The following is a 22895-nucleotide window of genomic DNA, read 5'->3' on the forward strand; positions in this document are numbered from 1 at the left end:
CGGTAGCGGAAATTTTGAGTAGTTTGGAGAACTGGTAAATACTGTCTATGACTGGCCCCGCCCCCATCTATTCTGTGTCTCCCGGGTTCCAGCTGATCGGAAGGGAATGGAGACTTTGCAGTATCCTTCCCCTGCCATACCCACCAAGCCACGCCCACAGAACCAGTAGTAAAAAAATTAGAATCCCACCACTGCAGTATACAGATTATATTGCAATGAAGCAAGTTTACAAGTGGTTTTAGAATCTTTTTATTTTCTACATGTAAAAAAATACAGGCAGTACTCCACTTATAACCATTTGTTTAGTGACTGTTCAGAGTTACAACAGCATTGAAAAAGTGACTTACGATCACTGCTGACACTTACAAACCATCACAATATCCCCCCACAGTCATGTGATCAAAATTCAGACACTTGGCAACCAGCATGTATTTACAATAGTTACAGCATCCTGGGATCATGTGATTGGCTTCTGCCATTCTTCAAGTTGGCTTTCAACAAGCAAAGTCAATGGGGGCAGGGCGGGAGAACCTATTTTGTCCAATTACTGTAAGGATTCACTTAACAATTACATTGACTCACTGACCTGTGGCAAAAAAGGTCATAAAAGGGGCCAAGACCCACTTAGCAACTGCCTTGCTTAGCAGTGGAAATTCTGACCCCAAATGTGGTTGTAAGTTGAGGACTATCTACATATTCATAGGAATTAAACTATACATATAAGGTCTAACATTTAACAATCAACAAGAATAGTTTAGAAACGTTTCTGTATAAAATATATTCTTTAAGATGATGAAAGCAGTTTTCTTCAAGATGTGTTTTAAAACGAGGGTCCCTAACCCCCCAGTCCATGGACAGGCATCGGTCCACAGCATTCCAGCAAACTTGTGAAGCCCATCCGCGAGATGCAGGCAGCAGGTAAAACCATGCCTTTCTGGTCTGTGGGAAAACCTTTCTCCATGGAACTGGTACCCAAAAGGTTAGGGGGCGCTGCTTTAAAACCAATGATTTTCAGCTGAAATAAAATATGGATTCCATGGAAAAAAAATTTTTAGAACATGTTATATAAACAACGGCAGTGCATTTTATTTCTAGTTCTCACAGTTATTATGAATTGCCATTAACCAAGCCAGAGGGTGAAAGAGGATTATAAGCTATCACGTGGATAGACAACTGGATTGGAGAAGACTGTTTGGAAGAAAGGGCAAAACACTAGGTTCCAGATTGTTAGTTATACCTTGGGCTGCAGAAGTGCCCAGGTAAACCTTAGACAGGAGAGGAACAACTCTTAAGAGAAAACAGAGGCTAAGCTGATGACTGACCAATTATAACAGCCTGAATTTTTAAAAAATTAAAACATTTAAAAAAAAATTTTTTTTTAAATTTTAAACATTTTTTAGCAACAGCTAAAACAGTTTATGAGCATCCTACTTTCATTATTAGCAAATATCCCCTCCACACAGCATATCTCCACACAACATATGCTTTTAAAGCTTAGATGCATATCAGGCACAAAAGGTTAAGTTTGCAAGCATAGAAGTTTAACAGTCTTTGGAATTTAGCACTGTAAGTTGATTAAGGCTAGAAGGCAGACTGAGGTAAGTTCTGATGCCTTTAACAGGTTTTTCCATGTTACAAATAGGTTTTCGGTATGAGGTAAGCCAAAGCTTCTGAAAAAAGAATGGGAGGATGCTACTATCTTAACGAGGAACAATCTTGATGAAGACACCATCCCGTGGTCCTAGTGTGCTGTGAGATTTGACCTGCAAAGGGATCTGGGAAGAGGGTGAAGAAACAAAATGCAAAGCAAGTTAAGAAGCACCAGTAATATAGGAAAGGGAATGCTCTATACCAAGGGTCTCCAACCTTGGCAACTTTAAGACTTGTGGACTTCAACTCCCAGAATTCTTCAGCCAGCTTTGTTGGCTGAGGAATTCTGGGAGTTGACGTCCACAAGTCTTAAAGTTGCCAAGGTTGGAGACCCCTGCTCTATACTCTTTAACATCTAATAATCATCTGAAATGACTAGCAGGTTTCTCAGGATGTTTTTCAATCAGATCAACCATGGTGGACAGTCTGGCTGACAACCATCTTTCCTTGCTGTGTGCTACAGGGTTTGTTTTAGGAATATTTGGGGACAATGTTACATGAAAGGTCTATCTTACATTTTAAAAGAACCTTTGATCCACCAAGAGAGGCTGAGATACAGTAGAGCAATCTCCACAATATTTTATTTATTTATTTATTTATTTATTTATTAATCGTATTTGTATACCGCCCTATCTCCCGAAGGACTCCCGAAGGACTCAGGGCGGTTAACAGGCACATAAAAACACATAAATACAGAATAAAAACAATTAAAAAACTTATTCTAAAAGCCGAATATTTAAAACAATATAAAAATAAAACCCATTTAAAACCCATCAATTTAAAAACTAATTCAGTCCTGCGCAAATAAATAAGTGTGTTTTAAGCTCGCGGCGGAAGGTCCGGAGGTCCGGAAGTTGACGAAGTCCTGGGGGTAGTTCGTTCCAGAGGGTGGGAGCCCCCACAGAGAAGGCCCTTCCCCTGGGCGTCGATATATTTTATATATCAAACATATAAATGAAGATGAGTAGTGTTTCTTGAGCTTAATTCCATGTCCTATTATTCTTGGAGTTAAGAACAACCAAATTTTTGGTGGCATTCTCCCCTTCTGCTTATTCTTGAAATAAAAATACCGAAATGGATTTGTTAATGAATGAATGTCAAACTCAAGGCTCATGGGCCGGATTCAGCCCATGGGGTGCTTAGATCTGGCCTACATAGCTGCCCCGGAAACAGTGAAGTACCGCGATGCCTCTGCCAGCGAAAACGGACCTCTGGAGGCTGTGATAGCCTCCTGCAACCCTCTGCCAGCGAAAACGGAGCTGGATTTTTTTATAAATATTTATAACCGGTGGATTTTTTTTATAACAATAAGGGATGGGAAGACAAAAGATTAAAAACATCACAGTGCTTGTGATTCTGAAGGAGATTTGGTCAACATGGACTTCGTTTTCACTGATACAATTTCTGAAGCCTCCAAAATTACATCGACAAATCTTGTTAGCAAATCACCAGTTTTTGATGGCATTCTCCCCTTTTGTTTATTCTTGAAATAAGAATACTGAAATAGGTTTGTTAATGTACAGGCTTTACTGAAATATATCCCAGCTTCTCAAAAGCCAAAGGTTGCTACCACAGTCCTCTTAGTGACACCAGCTTGTAAATTTCAAACTTGAAAATGCTGAAAAAAGGGCAGATGCCCAAAAGATTGCTCTTTTGATCCTTCCATATAATGGATTTTTTTTTATTTAAAAAAAGGAGCAATTCTGTACTATCTACTTCACAAATTGTGTATTTTGCACTTTAGAATTAACAGTCTGAATCCTGGTATCAGTTTCATTTCAACCAAATGATTTAGGCAGGAGAAAATAAATAAGAGGCTCATTGGTTGGGTTCACACAACGGAGGTTTAGGGCCCTCCCACAAAAAGGCTGCCAATACAAAGTTCCCATATTCCAGGAGGCAACTACCCACTATTTTATTTTCTAACAATGGCCTGTAACATCTAGAGCAGGAATAGACAACTGTGGCACGTTTATGACCTGTGAACTTCAACTCCCACAATTCCTGAACCAACCATGCTGAAGTCTACAGGTATAAAGAGTTCATAGTTACTCACTCCTGGTCAACAGACATTATTGGAAATATAAGAGATACTTGAAGCTTATCTTTTGCTTTGTGTTCATTTTAGATAGATGATAGATAGCTAGATAAGAGGTAGATAGATAGATGATAGATAAATAGACAGATAATAGATAGATTAGATGATGAGAGATGATGGATAGATAGACAAACAGATAATAGATAGATATGGATAGATTAGATGATAGATAGATAGATAGATAGATAGATAGATAGATAGATAGATAGATAGATAGATAGATACAGATATAGATATATATCCCCAACACAGCATCCAACATCTGGGGCCAAGGCTTCCTGCTTTATATATATATACTTGAAGCTCATATTTTGCTTTGTATTCATTTTATATATATTATATTTATATATTTATATATATATGTATATATATATATACATACATACATATATATCATATATATATATGTATATATATATATATATATGTAAGTCTTTGGTTATTCAGGTTTTCTCCCACGTAAAATTGGAAGTGTCTTGGCGACGTTTCGACGAAGTCTCATTCATCATCTTCAGGCTTCAGCTTCGTGCTTCTGGGAGCAATGTGTGATTGCAGCTGTTTCTTCCTTTTTAACTGCTAGTGGGGGGTTGAACTGATTGGGTGGAGCTTGGCTGTGCTCTGATTGGATGGGGGTTTTTTTGTGTGTGCTCTGATTGGCTGGGGGTGTGTCCTGTTTGGGTGGGGGCTTGATTGTGCTCAGATTAGTCTGAGTTGCAGGGGGATTTGAGCTGGTGACTGCTTTGCTGTTGTTTGGCTTCGTGTTTGTGGTCGTGCTACATCTTCATAGTGGGTGTCTGTTTGCTGTATGTATGGATTGGAGAGGTTTGAAATGGCTAATGCTGCAGCTGCGGTCTGGCTTCTGGTCCTTGGTCGTGCTTCCTGATCAGTGTGGGTTTGGGTCTGCTTTCTGGGTGGATGTGTGGTGGTGACATCCTGTGTGGACCTCGTGAGTGTGGGTCTGGTGTCATTCCTCGTGTTAGGGACTCGTTTGTCAATAAGGGCGGGTTTCCAAATGGCTGGTAGGCGGGAGGTATCATCTCGTTTGTTCATGCTGTGTGGGCGTTTTTCTATCTCGATGGCTTCTCTGATTATTCTGTTGTTAAAGTGTTCAGTTTTGGTGATAGTTCTGGTCTTTTTAAAGTCAATATCGTCAATTAAAGTCAATAACTCTCACAAACGTACTAACATCCAATGGATTCCAGAGAAATAAGATTACCAAACTAATCCAAAAAGAACCCCCCACTAAAATCGAAGACAGAGAACAAGAAAATGGCACAGCCCTCCTCCCATATATAAAAGGCACCACAGACAGAATCAGCAAGATCCTCCACAAACATAACATCAAGACAGAAACCCCAAAGACAAAATTGAGTTAGAAAATCAAGGAGTATATTAAATCCCATGCACCGCCTGCCCCACCACATACATCGGACAAACCAACAGAAGAATAAGTGCACGCATTGAAGAACACAAGAACTCAGTCAAAAAAGAGGAACCAACTTCTTCCCTGGTCCAACACCTTAAAGCCACAGGACACGATATTGACTTTAAAAAAAACGCCCACACAGCATGAACAAACGAGATGATACCTCCCGCCTACCAGCCATTTGGAAACCCGCCCTTATTGACAAACGAGTCCCTAACACGAGGAATGACACCAGACCCACACTCACGAGGTCCACACAGGAGGTCACCACCACACATCCACCCAGAAAGCAGACCCAAACCCACACTGATCAGGAAGCACGACCAAGGACCAGAAGCCAGACCGCAGCTGCAGCATTAGCCATTTCAAACCCCTCCACCATTTCAAACCCCTCCAATCCATACATACAGCAGACAGACACCCACTATGAAGATGTAGCACGACCACAAACACGAAGGCAAACAACAGCAATGCAGCTCACCAGCTCAAATCCCCCTGCAACTCAGACTAATCTGAGCACAATCAAGCCCCCACCCAAACAGGACACACCCCCAGCCAATCAGAGCACACACAAAAAAAACCCCATCCAATCAGAGCACAGCCAAGCTCCCACCCAATCAGTTCAACCCCCCACTAGCAGTTAAAAAGGAAGAAACAGCTGCAATCACACATTGCTCCCAGAAGCACGAAGCTGAAGCCTGAAGATGACGAAAGAGACTTCGTCGAAACGTCGCCAAGACACTTCCAATTTTACGTGGGAGAAAACCTGAATAACCAAAGACCTACATACAAACACCCGCGAAAACCTCAGAAAACATATATATATATATATATATATATGTATGTATGTATGTATGTATGTATATATATATATATAAAATGAACACAAAGCAAAAGATGAGCTTCAAGTATATATATCAAGCAGGAAGCCTTGGTGGCCCCAGATGTTGGATGCTGTGTTGGGAATTCAGGGGAAATAGCTATAGGTCTATACATTCAAACTAAAGAGAAATGAAAAGCAATTCTTTCCCCACCCTCTACTTTGCCTTTTTTCTTTCTTTCTTTCTTTCTTTTTTGTTACCATCTTCTCCAAGAAGTAAAAACAGGCACAAACCTGGGTCTCAGGACAGGATTTGAACATGAACCTTTGCAAAATTCTTAACAGTGCAATTTTTATTGTCATCAAGGCCAATTTCATGCCAATGCAGCCACGAGGACCTGCCCCAAAGGGCAGATAAGCAAAAGGATGTTGCTGCTCCATAGCCTCAGCTGTGAATCTGTGGGGAAAATTAAAATATAAATCTCTGGGCAAGAAAATATTGGGTGAGAAAAGGCCTTCCATTTGCATTTTCCATTTTAAAACGTTGGGTAGGCACCAAATGACTTGTTCTATAATTAAGACATAGTCCTATTCATATATAGGTAGTTCATGACTTACAATCATTCATTTAGTCACCATTTGAAATTACAATGGTACTTATAAGTGACTTGGAATCGGTCCAGGCGTTTATGATCATCACACCACCATCCCCACTGGTCACATGATCAAAATTTGGGAACTTGACAACTGGCATGTAATTGATGGTTGCAGCAATTCCAGGGTCATGTGATCACCATTTGGATATCTTTCCAGAGGCTTCCAACAAGCAAAGTCAATGGGGGGGAGCCGGATTCATTTAATGACTATGTGATTCATTTAATTGCAGGGGTTCACTTAACAGCCATAGAAAAAAAAAAGGTCGTAAAACTGGGTGTGATTAACAACTGTCTTGCTTAGCATCAGAAATTCTGCTCCCAATTGTGGCGGGACTGGTTGAGGAGTAACTACATCGTGTTCTGTGGCAGGTTACACATTTTGCAATATGTATAATTGTGCCTCCCAGTTCTTTATTGTTGTTGGTGGTATCTGCACAATAAATGACACTATGATTTGACAGTTTTAACACTGTGATTTGAACCATAAGCCCATGTACCTCTCAGGAATAAACTTTTCAGGTTCTGGCCAGAACTTTGGCTTATAATGGAGGTGTCCAACAGCAATTTCTATGATAGCGCCAGCTGGGACTTGCTGCTTCAGCACCGAACAGTCTTTGGCTGCTTCCCGGGTAAACCTACAAGAACGAAGATTGCACATTGCAGAAGTAAGAAAGGAAAAACATAGCAATTGAAGCACTTGAAGAGGCCTTCATTTGTAAGCCTAGGCTACAAGGTTAGTGATGGCTAACCTTTTCCAGGCTGAGTGCCCAAAGTGCGGCCAAACCCCCAAAATGCAATGCATGCGGCCTCCATGCATGCACCCCATCCCACCCCATGCATGCACATGTGGCCCATCCCTTGGGCATGTATGCGTACCCCCCCACATGCACCCTGCACATGCGCGCATGCCCCCTCACCCCCACGCATGCGCAGCAGAGACCCAAAGACCAGCTGGCTGGAGGGATCTGCACGCACATACACAGCAGAGCTGAACTGGTGTGACAGCTCGCGTGCCATCAGAGAGGGCGCTGTGTGCCACCTCTGGCACGTGTGCCATAGATTCGCCATCACGGGCCTAGGCTGTTGTATAAGTAGGAAAAGTATTATTAGAATCATTGCAAAGAAAATTGAATGAAGACAGCAAGATGGGAGCTGATGAAATTGAATATTTTGCTACTCCTTTAAACTAGTCCTAGGTTTCTACTTTATTTTTAGGAAAAACTGAAATACTTTTTTTTCACTTGGATTGAGACATTCCCACATAGCAATTTCTGTCTCAAACTGGGGAAGGAAGGTGTGTATGTAGGTTATCTAGTTATATGCCACCCAATTGTGAAGGCTCTAGGCAGTTGTTGAAAGAAAGAAAAAGAAAGAAAGAAAGAAAGAAAAAGAAAGGAAAGAAAGAGAAGGAAGGAAGGAAGGAAGGAAGCAAAAGAAAGAGAGAGAGAGAAAGAAAGAAAGAAAGAAAAAGAAGGAAGGAAGGAAAGAAAGAAAGAAAGAAAGAAAGAAAGAAAGAAAGAAAGAAAGAAAGAAAGAAAGAAGGAAGGAAGGAAGGAAGGAAGGAAGGAAGGAAGGAAGGAAAGAAAGAAAGAAAGAAAGAAAGAAAGACTGACTCAATAAACATTCCTTAGGATTTCCTGGATTTTTCTGTTGTGTCTCGCCCGCTTTCACCGCAGCCGGGGCCTTCTTATCTGCTTCCGAACGCTGAGGAATGTCCTAGTATGCCTCCCGGCCCCAGCCCTGGCTCCATGCCCAGGCAAACGGAGCAACTAGACCCCTCCCCCTCCCCCACAGCATGTGAGCCTGAGGGAGGTCAATTACCAACAGCTGCAGACTGGAGTGACCCTCGCTTCAGAAGAATTGATAGGCGGCGGTGACAGAAGGAAGGGAGGGGCAGGCCTGGATAAGTGCTGAGTCATGGAGCCACACCCCATGGCCTATATAAAGGATCTGCTTTCTGGCATTCTCTGAGTCAGGCAAAGTCTAACATATCTTGCTGAAGTCACTTTCTGGTCTCCTGCCTGCCTTGAGAACTTTGCTAGGACTTTGGCAGAGCTGCAGAGGCACTCCTGATTCGGATTTCCCTGACCCGGTCGTCAGTGGAGGAGTGGGACACGACATTTTCCCACTAACTGATGGTTATCAATATTTGCCCCCCAGAATGCAGGGAAAGTTATGCCACATAAGAACATCATGACTCAGCCTTGTACACTGGGCCGGTTTAGCTCTGCCTGGTAAGGCCTGTTATTAAGAACACAAAGCCTGCAATTACTGCAGGTTCGAGCCCGGCCCAAGGTTGACTCAGCCTTCCATCCTTTATAAGGTAGGTAAAATGAGGACCCAGATTGTTGGGGGGGCAATAAGTTGACTTTGTAAATATATACAAATAGAATGAGACTATTGCCCTATACATTGTAAGCCGCCCTGAGTCTTCGGAGAAGGGCGGGGTATAAATGTAAACAAAAAAACAAAAACAAAAAAAAAACTGTGTTACACTGTGATAAAGGAAAAACATCAAAAAAAAAAAGAAGATCCAGTGTTGTGCACGAATCTCCTTCATTTGACCACCACACTGCTGAATTTTCAAACGACATTTATTTTGCTTTTTCTGAATTCAGCAGACAAAAGTGGAGTGACATTTTGGGTTCAGCTTTATAAATCCTGTGAGTTATCTGGGAGAAGGAAATCTGAAATATTTCCTTCTCTTATATTCTGAGTCCATATTTGCTCCTTCCATCCAAAGTCATATTTGGTTATGATGGTTCCAATTATTCTTTACTGCCAATTTAAAACGTTTCCTAATATTTTGTTTCTTTTATTGCTACTTTTAATTACCCACCATAATTTTCTGACAGATTTATTTCTTGATATTTTTCAAGCAGTTTTTGCATTTTGAAAGTTTATCTCTGCATTGTTTTAAAGTAAAAGAAAAATTAGTTTGAAACTTCTGATGGAAAAATATATGGTTGAAAACAAAACCAGATGTTGCCTGCTTTAACAGCACTGAATTCAGCTTGATTTCTAATGTTAGAAAGGCTATTGAGAATATGCTAACAAAGGAATTTATGTCGGCATAAAGTACAAACACCTACTCAACATGTTATTGTCTTGTGGGATAAAAAATATTATGCAAAGCAAAAGAGTAGGAAGCAAGGAAAAGTACAAGATAAGCCCAAAGAAATCTAATTCATTGTAATTTATGATAATACATTTACCATAGGTCTCCATACTTTTCATGCAAACCATACATGATTCCATCAAATCCATATATACATTCATACATTTCCTTTCGTTCTGTAAAGATCTCATATTCTCATTCTGAAAAAAGCCTGATTCGGTCTTAATTTACTCTCTGTATAACCAAATCACATCCTTCCTTCATCCTGGATCTCATTTGTGGATTCAATCTGCAGGGTAGGGGTGGGGGGGTGGCGGTTGTTATTAAAGAGAGTCTAGAGCCGAGGGAGACCACTGTACCTCAGATTGCCGGGTGTGAATCCCTCTTTGTGAGGTGGGGTCATAGATGTCAGATGGGCTTGCTGGTCGCGTACCTGGCTCCTTGCTGCGTGACAGCGGCCCTGCCCGAGCTCCTGGAGGTGCTTGCCGGGGTGGCAGTGGAGACCCCCAGACTTTTAGTCATGGGGGACTTTAACTTGCCATCTGCTGGCTCGTCATCGACAGTAGCTCGGGAGTTCATGGCCTCCATGACGGCCCTGGACCTGACTCAAGTAGTGGATGGCCCTACTCACATTGGGGGAGGCACACTGGACCTGATTTTTATCTCTGGTCAGTGGTTGAAGGATCTGGACTTGGGAGATATAGTCACAGAGCCTTTGTCATGGTCAGATCACTCTCTCCTTCGCCTGGACTTTCTGACCGCTACCCAACACCGCAGGGGGGCGGAAACATTACGTTGGTACCGTCCCAGGCGCCTGATGGACCCAGAGAGGTTCGGACGGAGCTTGGGCCATTCCCTGAGGGTCTGGCTCACGGCACGGCAGAGGAACTGGCCGCAGCCTGGGAACGGGCTGCGGCTGGGGCTTTAGACCGTGTCGTGCCTCTGCGGCCTCTGACCCGGCGCAGATCCCAACCGGCTCCTTGGTTCTCCGAGGAGCTGAGGGGGATGAAACGCCGGAGAAGACGCCTAGAGAGTTCTTGGAGGTCCAGCCGTTCAGAGGCTGATCGGACACTAGTTAGTTCCTATACTAGGACCTACCTAGTGGCACTGAGGGAAGCGAGGCGTTGCTACGCCTCCTCCCTCATTGCGTCGGCAGATAACCGCCCAGCTGCCCTGTTTCGGGTGGCCCGCTCCCTCCTTCACCAGGGGGAGCGGGATGACCCGTTGCAGGGACGTGCTGAGGAGTTTAACGGTTATCTATACGATAAAATCGTTCAGCTTCGGGACGGTCTGGACCAAAATTGTGGCGATTCGGACGGGGCGTCTGAGGGCGGTCTTGGTGATATTGTTTGGGATGAGTTTGACCCTGTGGCTCCCGAGGACATGGACAGGTTGCTGGGTAGATTGAATGCCACCACGTGTTTACTGGACCCGTGCCTCCTGGCTGGTGCTGGCCACTCAGGAGGTGACACGAGGCTGGCTCCAGGGGATTACGAGCGCTTCTTTGGTGGAGGGAGTCTTTCCGGCCGCCTTGAAAGAGGCGGTGGTGAGGCCCCTCCTCAAGAAGCCTTCCCTGGACCCGGCTGTTTTAGGTAATTATCGTCCGGTCTCCAACCTTCGCCGGCGAAGGTTGTAGAGAGTATGGTGGCATATCAGTTTCCCTGCACCTGGAGGAAACTGTCTATCTAGACCCGTTCCAGTCCGGCTTCCGGCCCGGTTACAGCACTGAGACGGCTTTGGTCGCGTTGGTGGATGATCTCTGGAGGGCCAGGGATAGGGGTTGTTCCTCTGCCCTGGTCCTATTAGACCTCTCAGCGGCTTTCGATACCATCGACCATGGTATCCTGCTGCGCCCGGCTGGAGGGATTGGGAGTGAGAGGCACCGTTTATCGGTGGTTCTCCTCCTATCTCTCCGACCGGACGCAGACGGTGTTGGCGGGGGCAGAGGTCGGCCCGGGCGCCTCACTTGTGGGTGCCGCGGGGTCGATTCTCTCGCCTTCTGTTCAACATCTACATGAAGCCGCTGGGTGAGATCATCAGTGGCTTCGTGTGAGGTACCAGCTGTCGCTGATGACACCCAGCTGTACTTTTCACACGGGCCACCCCAATGAAGCTATCAAGTGCTGTCCCGGTGTCTGGAAGCCGACGGGTCTGGATGGGGAGAAACAGGCTCAAGCTCAATCCTCCAAGACGGAGTGGCTGTGGATGCCGGCATCCCGGTACAGTCAGCTGAGTCCACGGCTGACTGTTGGGAGCGAGTCATTGGCCCCGATGGAGAGGGTGCGCAACTTGGGCGTTCTCCTGGATGAGCGGCTGTCTTTGAAGACCACCTGACGGCCGTCTCCAGGAGAGCTTTCCACCAGGTTCGCCTGGTGCGCCAGCTGCGCCTTTCTAGACCGGGATGCCTTATGCACAGTCACTCACGCCCTTGTGACGTCTCGTCTGGATTACTGCAATGCTCTCTACATGGGGCTCCTTGAGGGGCATCCGGAGGCTTCAGTTAGTCAGAATGCAGCTGCGCTGGTGATAGAGGAGCCCTCGTGGCTCCCACGTGACACCTATCCTGCGCAGGCTGCACTGGCTACCTGTGGCCTTCCGGTGCGCTTCAAGGTGTTGGTGAACGCCTTCAAAGCGCCCATGGCATAGGGCCGGGCTATCTACGGGACCGCCTGCTGCTACCGAATACCTCTCACCGACCCGTGCGCTCTCACAGAGAGGGACTCTCAGGGTGCCGTCGGCGCGACAGTGTCGCCTGGCGACGCCCAGGAAGGGCCTTCTCTGTGGGGCTCCCGCCTCTGGAACGAACTCCCCAGGACTCCGTCAACTTCCGGACCTCCGAACCTTTCGTCGCGAGCTTAAAACTCACCTATTCATCTGCGCTGGACTGGGTTAGTTTTTAAACTTATGGGTTTTTAATGGGTTTTATTCTAAATTTTAATCATGGCCAATTTAATAAGTTTTTTAATTATATTTTAATCGTATTTATATTGTATTATTTTGTATTTTTTATCAGGCTGTGAACCGCCCTGAGTCCTTCGGGAGAAGGGCGGTATAAAAATTTAAATAAATAAATAAATAATAAATAATAAATTAATTCAAACTCTATTAATTCTTCATCCCATCTCTTCTTACCTCTTAAATATCCCACTGCCACAGCATTCAATTTATTTTTAGTAATTCCTCCCTCCATATTCAGCTCTAACAACATGGGCAGTATTCTTAATCATGCAGATGTGGCTTCTTTTGACAATCATTCCAGACAAGAGTATACCTTTCTGCCAGTATTTGCACATTTTAAAATTCTCTATCCATTTTTCCATCTATCAAAATGTAATAATATATTTTCAGTTTTAATTTTTTGTGGAAGAATATTTGTCAGTCAATGTTGAAGGAAAAGTCAACTGTATACCCTTGAACAGTAATCTTCTTGTAGCAGTTGAACAACTACAGATAGTCGGCGCTTACCATCAGTAATTGAGATTGGCAGTTCTGACACCAAGCATCGCAATTGTAAAACATGATGTCACGTGACCATGCCGATTTAGGACAGCAGTTCCAGTTACCATCATTAAGCAAATCCTGCATGGCTGGTTGCTACAATGTCACATGATTCCCATTTGCAATCTCCTGCTGGCTTCCCCACTGACTTTGCTTGGAAGCCACCAGTGAAAATTATAAATGGCAATCGTGACCGCAAGAAGCTGCAACATCATAACTCAGGGGTACCTTCCACCCCCGGTCCACATACTGTTGGGACTCAGGCCATGCAAGTGGTGAGTGAGCCTGCAAAGCTTCATTTGTACATGTAGGGGATCTAGGTTGTGTATGTGAAACCTCCCCACCCCCGTTGCCATAGGCCTGTGAAGCCAGAAAGACTGGGAACCACTGTCATAACTGCAAACCAGTCACTAAGTGCCCAACTTGCAATCTTGTGATTGCAGGGATGTTGTATATAACTACGAGGACCCACCATAAGCATCCCCTGTTCAGTCCTGTTATAACCATGAATCATTCTGAACAAGTAGATGTTAAATAAAGATTTATTGCAAGATTTAAACTCTCTGCAAGAATCTGAACCACTAATGGTCAAGGGAAATTAACAGGAGTTAAGAATAGAAAGGAATTCAATATGGGCTGGACTTAGATCTCTTCTGGGCACACAGAGATTCATGACTGATGGTGTGCTTGACTCCTCCCTCAGGCACAGCCTGGTCATCCTACAATAATAACCTTGTAATGGAATTTCATTGGAGCTTATGGAGTTTCATTGCTAAAATTCTTTGCAATGTGGGTTTTGAAATGTTCAATTCACTAGATGCATGGTACAATGGTTTTGGGAATCTCTGTTCAAATATCCTCTCAATTTCTATATGCTTGCTCAGCATCTCTTAGATCTATGCTCATCAGGAAATGAGACAGTTTCCCTGAACGTTTTTCATCCAGCTGTTAATTAAATTTCTGCTGTGAGTTTCCTTCTTGTAATGGGAAGTGAATTTTCTTTTTTACTGCTGTTTGTGACTTGAATTCAGCTAACCAGCAAATGCAGCTGACTTTGCCATTTTTCAAACAGAGGGACTTGAAAAAAATTAAAATTAAAAACATATTATTCCTAATTCAAAAATGTAAGTATAAAACAATTTTGATTAATTAAACTTTCCAATGATTTTTTTTTTATTTTAAGTTTCTAACATTTACCGTACTTTTTGGAACATAAGACACACTCCCCCCCCCCAAAAAAAAGAGGATGAAAATTTGGGTGCATTTTATACACAGAATGTAGCCCCGCCCACCCACCAACCCCCACCCTTTGGCCATTTTTGGCCTCTGCATGTCGCGTTTTAGACTTGTTCCAGGCTCCAGGGATTGCTACAGACCATCGCCGCCTCCGATCCCTGCTGCCTGGAACTGCCTGAAAATGTGACACACAGAGGCCAAAAACGGGGCATGCAGAGGCCAAAAACGCAATGCGCAGAGGCCAAAAATACAATGTGCAGAGGCAGCAATCGGCGGTGATGTGCTTTAGCGATCCTTGCAGCCTTGAACGGGTCTGAAACAGAACGTTTGGAGGCTGAAAACAGAAAGCACAGAGGCCAAAAGCGCGAGGCATGGAGGTGGTGATGGCCTGTGGCAATCCCTGCAGCTTGGAACAGCTGATTGTGGGTATTTCGGGAGGTTGATCCACCCACCAATCAGCTGCTTGTGCTGAATCAGGCTGCAATAATTTGCTGAAGCTGACCTTGCTGTTTGCTATTTGCTGCAAAAATGCTAGCCAGATGAATACCAATGGATGCTGGGAGGCAGAATTTTTTTTTCCTCCCCCAAAACTAAGATGCATCTTATACTCCATAGCGTCTTATACGCTGAAAAATACGGTATACTTCTGAAGTTATTAAAGCTTAAAACTGCACTAAGAATTTAGGAACATCCTGTACTCTGCCAGGTCTCATTCAAGACTCAGAGAAAGTCTGACCCCTTATAGGTTAAGAGAAGACCCACATTCATTCCCTGGAGTGGGGTGAATTGCCTACATAAGAAAAAATAAAATGCTTCAGCAACCGCTGTGTCTCCTATCTTACTAACCTGAATGCTGGAGGATACATGCGCAGAGTCTCTGCTATCACCATATCAAGATATGGAAGTTCCTGTATATTTTCATAATCTGGAATGTCCTGCGGGAATGGGAAGAAAAAAAATGGTTATTATTTTAACAAAGTATTTATATTACACCTGTCTCTTAGCATCACAACGGCCACCAGCATCACAAGGGCCACCATGAAAGCATGAAGTCCCAACAAAATAGTAGACCCTAACCCTAACTGAACAAAAAATGCAAATAGCAAAAACAAAGAAAGATGAACAAGCAAATGATATTCCTTGATGAAAGATTGCACCTAGGTATTACAATATTTTTACCCAGGAACTGTAAGTGACGATGACTTTGAAGATGACTTGAAAATGTGGCAGCTCATATACTGGCAAAAGAGATTTGCTTCAGCAGTGGTATGTTTATATGATGGATCCTTCACTGATTATCAGAATGTTTATTTTTTTTTATTATTTATTATTTATTTTTGTCACACAGTATATATAAGCATAAGCTTGTAATAACTATACAATATATAAACATATATATAAGTATGAGTATGTATTAACTACATTAATTGGATAAAACAAAAGGAAACAATAGGACAGGAATGATTTGCACACTTGTGCTCTTATGCACGTCCCTTACAGACCTTTTAGAAATGGGGTGAGGTCAATAGTAGACAGTTTTTGGTTGAAGCTTTGCGAATTTTGGGAAGAGACTGACAGAGTCAAGTAGTTTATTCCAACTGTTACTGAAGTCGTATTTTCTGCAATCAAGATTGGAGCGGTTAACAGTAAGCTTAAATCTATTGTGTGCTCGTGTATTGTTGCAATTGAAGCTGAAGTAGTCTTCGATAGGAAGGACATTGTAATAGATGATTCTATGAGTTAAACTCAGGTCATGTCGAAGGCGGCGTAGTTCTAAATTTTCTAAGCCCAGGATTTCCAAGGACAATTCAATTCATTTCATTCAATTCAATTCATTCATTCATGAAATTGAATTTCATGAATTCAATTCAATTCATGTCGAAGGCGGCGTACTTCTAAATTTTCTAAGCCCAGGATTTCCAAGGACAATTCAAGAATGCTGTCGTACTGTCTAAAACTAGTGTCCAGGTGTACAGAATCCTCAATTCTCCCTAAAAAAATCTTCAGGTTTTGTGTGGCTAGCCAGGAATGGTAGCTTACAAGCAGCCCACCTTCTACTCCCACCTTTCAACCTGACAAAGGCCTGAGACACCTATGTTGCAGAGCTGTTTTACTCAGGGAGCATTATAATATTAGAATAGAATAGAATAGAATAGAATAGAATAGAATAGAATAGAATAGAATAGAATAGAATTTTATTGGCCAAGTGTGATTGGACACACAAGGAATTTGTCTTGGTGCATACGCTCTCAGTGTACATAAAAGAAAAGATACGTTCATCAAGGTATAACATTTACAACACAATTGATGGTCAGTATATCAATATAAATCATGATTGCCAGCAACAAGTTACAGTCATACAGTCATAAGTGGAAAGAGATTGGTGATGGGAATATATATATTAATATATATATTAATATATAGGATAGGGAAGGGAAGGGAAAGATTATACGAATATATATATTTGGGTTGTTGTAAGGACAAAATGGAATGATTGCCATGACCACAATTCAGCTTCCTGGAGAAAAGCTGGACTGCAAAATGTGATACTATGGCTGGAAACCAATTCACACTGAACTAAGCAGCCACTTGACCCTCTGCGCAGAGGGTTAAAACCGTGACGTGACGATGTGGATGGAGCTTCCCGCCGCCGCCGCTACTGGCTCGCTGAACCTCCTGCCGTCAGCGCTACCAGTCCACGCGAGCTGGATAGAGTCAGCTGCATTTCACCCCTGGATTGGATCTTTTATCACAGCTACTATTATAGAGACAAGAGTCTGATACAAGGGCTTTCAATACAGTGTAGGTATCTTGATGACAGGACATGGGATTTCTTCTCCCTGCCATCTCCTAATTCATGCCCATCAATTTTCTGGGAGTAGCAGAGAAAAAGAGCAATTCACAAACATTTTCTGCGAGAACTATCTTGGTCTGGTTATTCCTCAAGGCAGAAATGGGAAGAAAAAGAAAAATGAAATCAACTTTTTGATCATTGTCACATTGAATAGCATCCTTGGATAGGGAATAAATATTAATTTACATTTCCTCTTTGGGTTTTAAATTGTAAAAAAAAAAATAGTTAAACATCTTCCAGCCCTGCTTTCTAAAAACCACATTTTGGGTGGTTTTTTTTTTCTTACTAAACTGTTATCTGCCCACCCTTCCCATTGAGAATAGTCAAAAGGAATAAGGAAGGCATAAAGTAATACTCACATGAGCCAGGTGAGGGCAGCAAAACTATACGTACCAATTATGTGAATAAAACGGAACCCTTTACAATACCTGAATGTTCACTTCGAATAAAATACTACAAGATATTTTATGTTAACATTCCATATTAATTTTGAGAAGCTTTCCTTAAGGTTTAGAATATATTAGCATTAGAATTTAATTCCCACAATCCTTACCCTATTATAGTGACTGGCCATCTAATTCAGAGATTACGGGAATTACCAGTCTGTGTGCCTTAACCAACATATAAAGGACTCGAATCAGGTCAGCATCAAAAATACATTTCATTTCTTTAAAATACGATCAAAATCAATGTGGGGTTTCTATTTATCCTGGCTTTACTGTTCTTCCTGAGATACATCACTATTGAGTCCAGGATCAGCAAGCATGCATGCAAGCTACACATCAAAGTTTACTAAAAGACTGCGCAGAAAGAGGCACAGATGTCTGACCTTCCTCAGTTTCTAGGGCCAGGATAAGCTTCCAGCTAAACCAGATCCATCTCGATTTCCTACCCGGCCAAGAGAGGTCAGGGAAACCTGATAATGTTAGGCAAGTTCAGAGCCACTTTGCTGAACGCATTTGCTATTTGCCTTACTGATAAATGCAAGGACAGAAATTATCTAGCTTTAACAGAATCTCTTCCAGAGCTGTTTGCTGAAGCAGGTTCTGTCCTTATAGAAATTGTGAGGAGGAGACAATGGGAGATCCCTGAGATCCATTCAAAATTGGAAGTGCAGGGTCCTTGGCAGGGGTGAAATTCAGCAGGTTCTGGAGAACCGGTAGTGGAAATTTTGAATAGTTTGGAGAACCGGCAAATACCACCTCTGGCTGGCCCCAGAGTGGGGTGGGAATGGGGATTTTGCAATATCCTTCCCCCAGGAGTAGGGGGGGAATGAGGATTTTGCAGTATCCTTCCCCTGCCATGCCCACCAAGCCAAGCTCACCAAGCTACACTATATCCAAAGAACTGGTAGTAAAAAATTTTGAATTCCTCCACTGGTCCTTGGTGCTCAGATATCATCCCACAGTTCAACCCCGAGCTACAGTAAAATTGGAAGTGCAATGCTCAGCCTGGGCTTTTATTACATATACCCAGACTGTGTGAAAAGGGAAGGCCTGAACCTCTGTTTGAAAAGGAGGTGTTTTTTTTTTGACAAAAGTATTTATGAATTATCAGAAAAGGCAACCAATACTGTCTTACTGAAATTATACAACTCAAGGGGATTATTGCATGTTTGTTTCCACTATTTTTTCATAAATTTCCCACTTACAAGAAGGTGGAAAGAAAAATTCTAAGCTTGCTGGATTTTGTTTTGGGATTGTTTATAATGTGCCACTTTTTCTTTATAGAAAAAGGGAATCTTTGGGGAGTTTGTTTGGTCTTTTTTAATGCAAGGAGGCATTCATGCTTGAAACTCTTCCACCTATATTCTGAAGCATTAATCCCAGAACGGCTACATGTGTGCATGTGTAAAAATTGTATCAAAGCTTGATAAAAAAAAAATTATAAAGGCGCCTCAGCCCTCAATTTTTCAAGAGTGGAGATTTCCAGTGACAAAGCTTAGGTAAACAAAAATCATCACTAACCACTACGATATTTCATGGCTCTTTTTAAGGCTGTTCATCCCTTATAAGAGCCGTGGTGGCGCAGTGGTTAGAGTGCAGTACAGTACTACTTCTGCTGACTGTCGGCTGACTGCAATTTGGCACTTCGAATCTCACCAGGCTCAAGGTTGACTCAGCCTTACATCCTTCTGAGGTGAGTAAAATGAGGACCCAGATCACAGACGTTTCATTACCTAAATGACATAATGTCATCAGTGCTCATGTCTTTCTTTCACCAGCATCACTTTCATCACAGCAGTGAAAAAGAAAGTGGGGAGTGGACAGTTCGATTTGCAAAATTTCGATGGTCTGGATTCAAAGGGCCTGTGAATGCACATCTTACATCTATCACCATCTGCATCTCCTTAAATCAAATGGGTCTTTTCCTAGCCTTGTGCAATTGAGGGAAAGCTTAATGCAGCTTATTTAAGGAATTGCTGACAAGGGTTACACGATAATTATCCATGCTCTGAATCACCTTTTCCCTTTAAAATACATAAGACTTGCACAGCTGTGGCAAAAATACTGAAAACATGTCAACCCTGGTGTTATTCTCTTTCCAGCTGCTTCCCCCCAAACACTGGCATGACTCTTGACAATAATAAGCTTAATTAAACAGGCAGTAGCTTAATTATAACGTCCCTTCAGTTCACGTGGCAAACCATGGGGGATTCATGGCCATTGTCCTATTGACCGGTTCTCCTGTATATTACCAAATGCAAAGACCTGCATTTTTAAAGCACATTCATCTATTCAGTGATCCTCAACAAAGAAAAAAAAAAGCCCTTAATTTTACTGACCAGGAGTTTTTATTTGTAGGCTAATAATCAGATTTGGAGAATCTCAAAATAGAAGATTTAAAAACCAGGGCCGGAAGAATATTTCCCACTTTAGTATCGACATCAGCTTTGGCCATCTTTTATATTAATGAAAATGAATTGCAACATGAGTTAATATGCTTCAGCCAATATTTCCCAACATCAGGCAATGTTGAGGCTGAAGATAGGAATGCTCAGGTTGAAATAAACAGACCAAGTTAGCCATGGCAAATCCTAGTCACTGCACTGGAGTATAAAGCCTCAAAATCTTATTTCCAATAACCCAACTATTTGCAGTGTTTCACTTTTTCTATTTTAGTTTTAAGATTATCAAGTTAAACTGGGAATTCCCAGAACAATCTGGAGGGCATGAGTGGAGAAGGATTATGATGATTGAGTTTATAAGCAGCAATCAAATTCAAGTTGGTCAATGGGGGCAGGAGGGAAAATATCCCTAACTGGGAGATGGATCAGTTATTAGGAGCAATTGATATAAACCTATATCCGCATGCATTGGGTATAGGTCCTATTTAATCAGGGCCTTGTTTTCTTTGTAATTTATTCTTCCGTTTCTATTATTATTAGTCCAGAGCAGTGGTGAAATGTAAAATTTGTTACTACCGGTTCTGTGGGCGTGGCTTGGTGGTGGGGGTTAATGTGACTGGGTGGGCATGGCCAACTTTTTTATAAAAAACTTTTAAAAGCATTTAAAATTAAAACTCCCAGCTGAGTTGCCTGATTGTCAGAACCTTTTAAAAGCATTTTTTAACAACCTCTTCGGCTGAAGAAGTTGTAGAAAAAATGTTTTTAAAAGGCTCTAACGATCCCAGCTGAGCCGCACGATCATCAGAGGCTTTTTTTTTTATTTTTTAAAAGTATTTTTTAGGCCAAAGAAAAAATGCTTTTAAAAAATGCTTTTTTAAAAAAAAAACCTCTGATGATCGTGCAGCTCAGCTGGGCATGGGTGGGGGGGGGCTGGGATTTTTGCTACTGGTTCTCCAAACCACCCGCCGCCATTGCTACTGGATCGGGCTATCCGGTCTGAACTAGGAGCCTTTCACCCCTGATATAGAGATATTTCACGAGAAGAGTCCTCTGCTCGTCTGCTCACAACAGAATACCTTATGCTACCAGGCTTGAAATTTTGGGCTTAGACAATTTAGAACTACGCCACCTTCGGTCTGACCTAAGGATAGTATATAAAATTATATACTACAATATCCTCCCTGTCAATGACTACTTCAGCTTCAACTGCAAGAATACACGACCACCCAATAGATACAAACTTAAGGTAAACTGCTCCAAACTCGATTGCAGAAAATACGACTTCAGCAACAGAGTGGTCAATGCTTGGAATGCACTACCTGACTCTGTAGTTTCTTCCCCAAACCCCAAAACTTTAACTTCAGACTGTCTACTGTTGACCTCACCCCATGCCTAAGAGGTCTGTAAGTGCACCAACGTGCCTACCGTCCTTGTCCTACTGTCCCCATTTACTCGTATCCTTATCCTATATTCATAATCGTGTTTATGTCTGTTATCTTACGTGTTTGACAAATAATGAATGACAAAAATATTATTCCAGATCCATGTGCACACAGGAGTTTCAAGTATGCAGACACATGTCCATAGTTTATCAGTCAACTATTATAGGTGCATTCAGGGTTTTTTTGGGGGGGAAGGGAAGTCATGCTTACTTTAGATTGAAAAATATTTCTCCCTCTCTCTCTCTTTTCCTCCCTCCCTCCCCCTCCAAAAGCTATTTTTCTTTCTTTTGTACTTTCTCTAGTTGCCTCTAAGTTGATCTGGCACAATCTCAAATTATATGTGGGTAACAACCCACCAATCCCATGGCTAAATGGCAAAATGTCCAAGGGGGAAAAAAAGCAGAGAGAGGATATGAAGTTCTCTTTTAAAAAAAAAAAACATACCCACACACAGCTTCTCATCCTAATGGAAAATGACACAGGGGTCTAAAGAGTATCACAGCAGTTAAACACCACACAATTTTTGCCTTACTGTTCTGCATGAGATATAATATCCAGAAATAGTTATTGAGGATATTTTACCATAAAGAAATCTCCAAACCTCCTGCCTCTTTTCTCCCTCGTTTCCACCGCCCTCCTGCACATCTCAGCAGACATATTTTTTTTGATCTCACTTAGAAGTCAGATGGTAAATTTAAATCATTTTTCCTCCAGCTGGCATTTGCAACGTGGAGGTGACGACGCTTTAAATTAAGGTCGGTAGATATAAAAGGCCCATGTGTTTAGTTTAATCAAATGTTCATTTCCTCAAGTTTGTGTTTATATTAAAAGACATCAGCAGCGGTGTGAATTTTCGTGCGCCACCCTCTACACCCCACCCCTCCCCCGCAACAATGATGATCATGTGAATCTTGAACAGTGCTCCTTTTCAACCCGCTTTTCATCTACACAGATTTTGTATGCCAAGCAGGCAGCAGCAGCAGCAGCAAAAAAAAAAAAGATTTTCCCTCACATCTGTGCAGAAGGCAGGAAGGGATAACCTCGCTGGAGGTGGGGGGGGGTGTCTGGTTTTGAAGGAGAATGGAAGGTTTATCCATATTTAAAAACTTTAAAAAGCCCAATCCAACATGCATTTGGAGTCTGACAAGAAAAATGTGCAGGGAAAGTTATTGTTAGAAGAAATATCCATCTGGGTTCAGTTCCAAGTGGGGACAAAGACACTGGAAACATGGAGGCTGCTTGGAAAGAT

At 42.4% G+C, this 22895-nt stretch overlaps 1 protein-coding gene across 5 annotated transcripts in view; it reads right to left on the reverse strand.

Annotated features, from left to right (window-relative positions):
- Positions 1-240: 240 nt before the first annotated feature.
- Positions 241-22895, reverse strand: part of TBXAS1 (thromboxane A synthase 1) — a 342148-nt gene continuing 319493 nt past the window's right edge. For all 5 annotated transcript variants that reach the window (XM_058189927.1, XM_058189926.1, XM_058189928.1 and 2 more), the window contains 4 exons: positions 15349-15437; positions 7148-7285; positions 6289-6451; positions 241-1775 (listed from right to left, as the gene is read on the reverse strand). In XM_058189927.1, the coding sequence (XP_058045910.1) occupies positions 1701-1775; positions 6289-6451; positions 7148-7285; positions 15349-15437 (465 nt within the window). In that variant the 3' untranslated portion in view covers positions 241-1700. The remainder of the gene's footprint in view (positions 1776-6288; positions 6452-7147; positions 7286-15348; positions 15438-22895) is intronic.

This window comes from Ahaetulla prasina, chromosome 7 (genome assembly GCF_028640845.1).
Source record: "Ahaetulla prasina isolate Xishuangbanna chromosome 7, ASM2864084v1, whole genome shotgun sequence".
Classification (NCBI taxonomy): domain Eukaryota; kingdom Metazoa; phylum Chordata; class Lepidosauria; order Squamata; family Colubridae; genus Ahaetulla; species Ahaetulla prasina.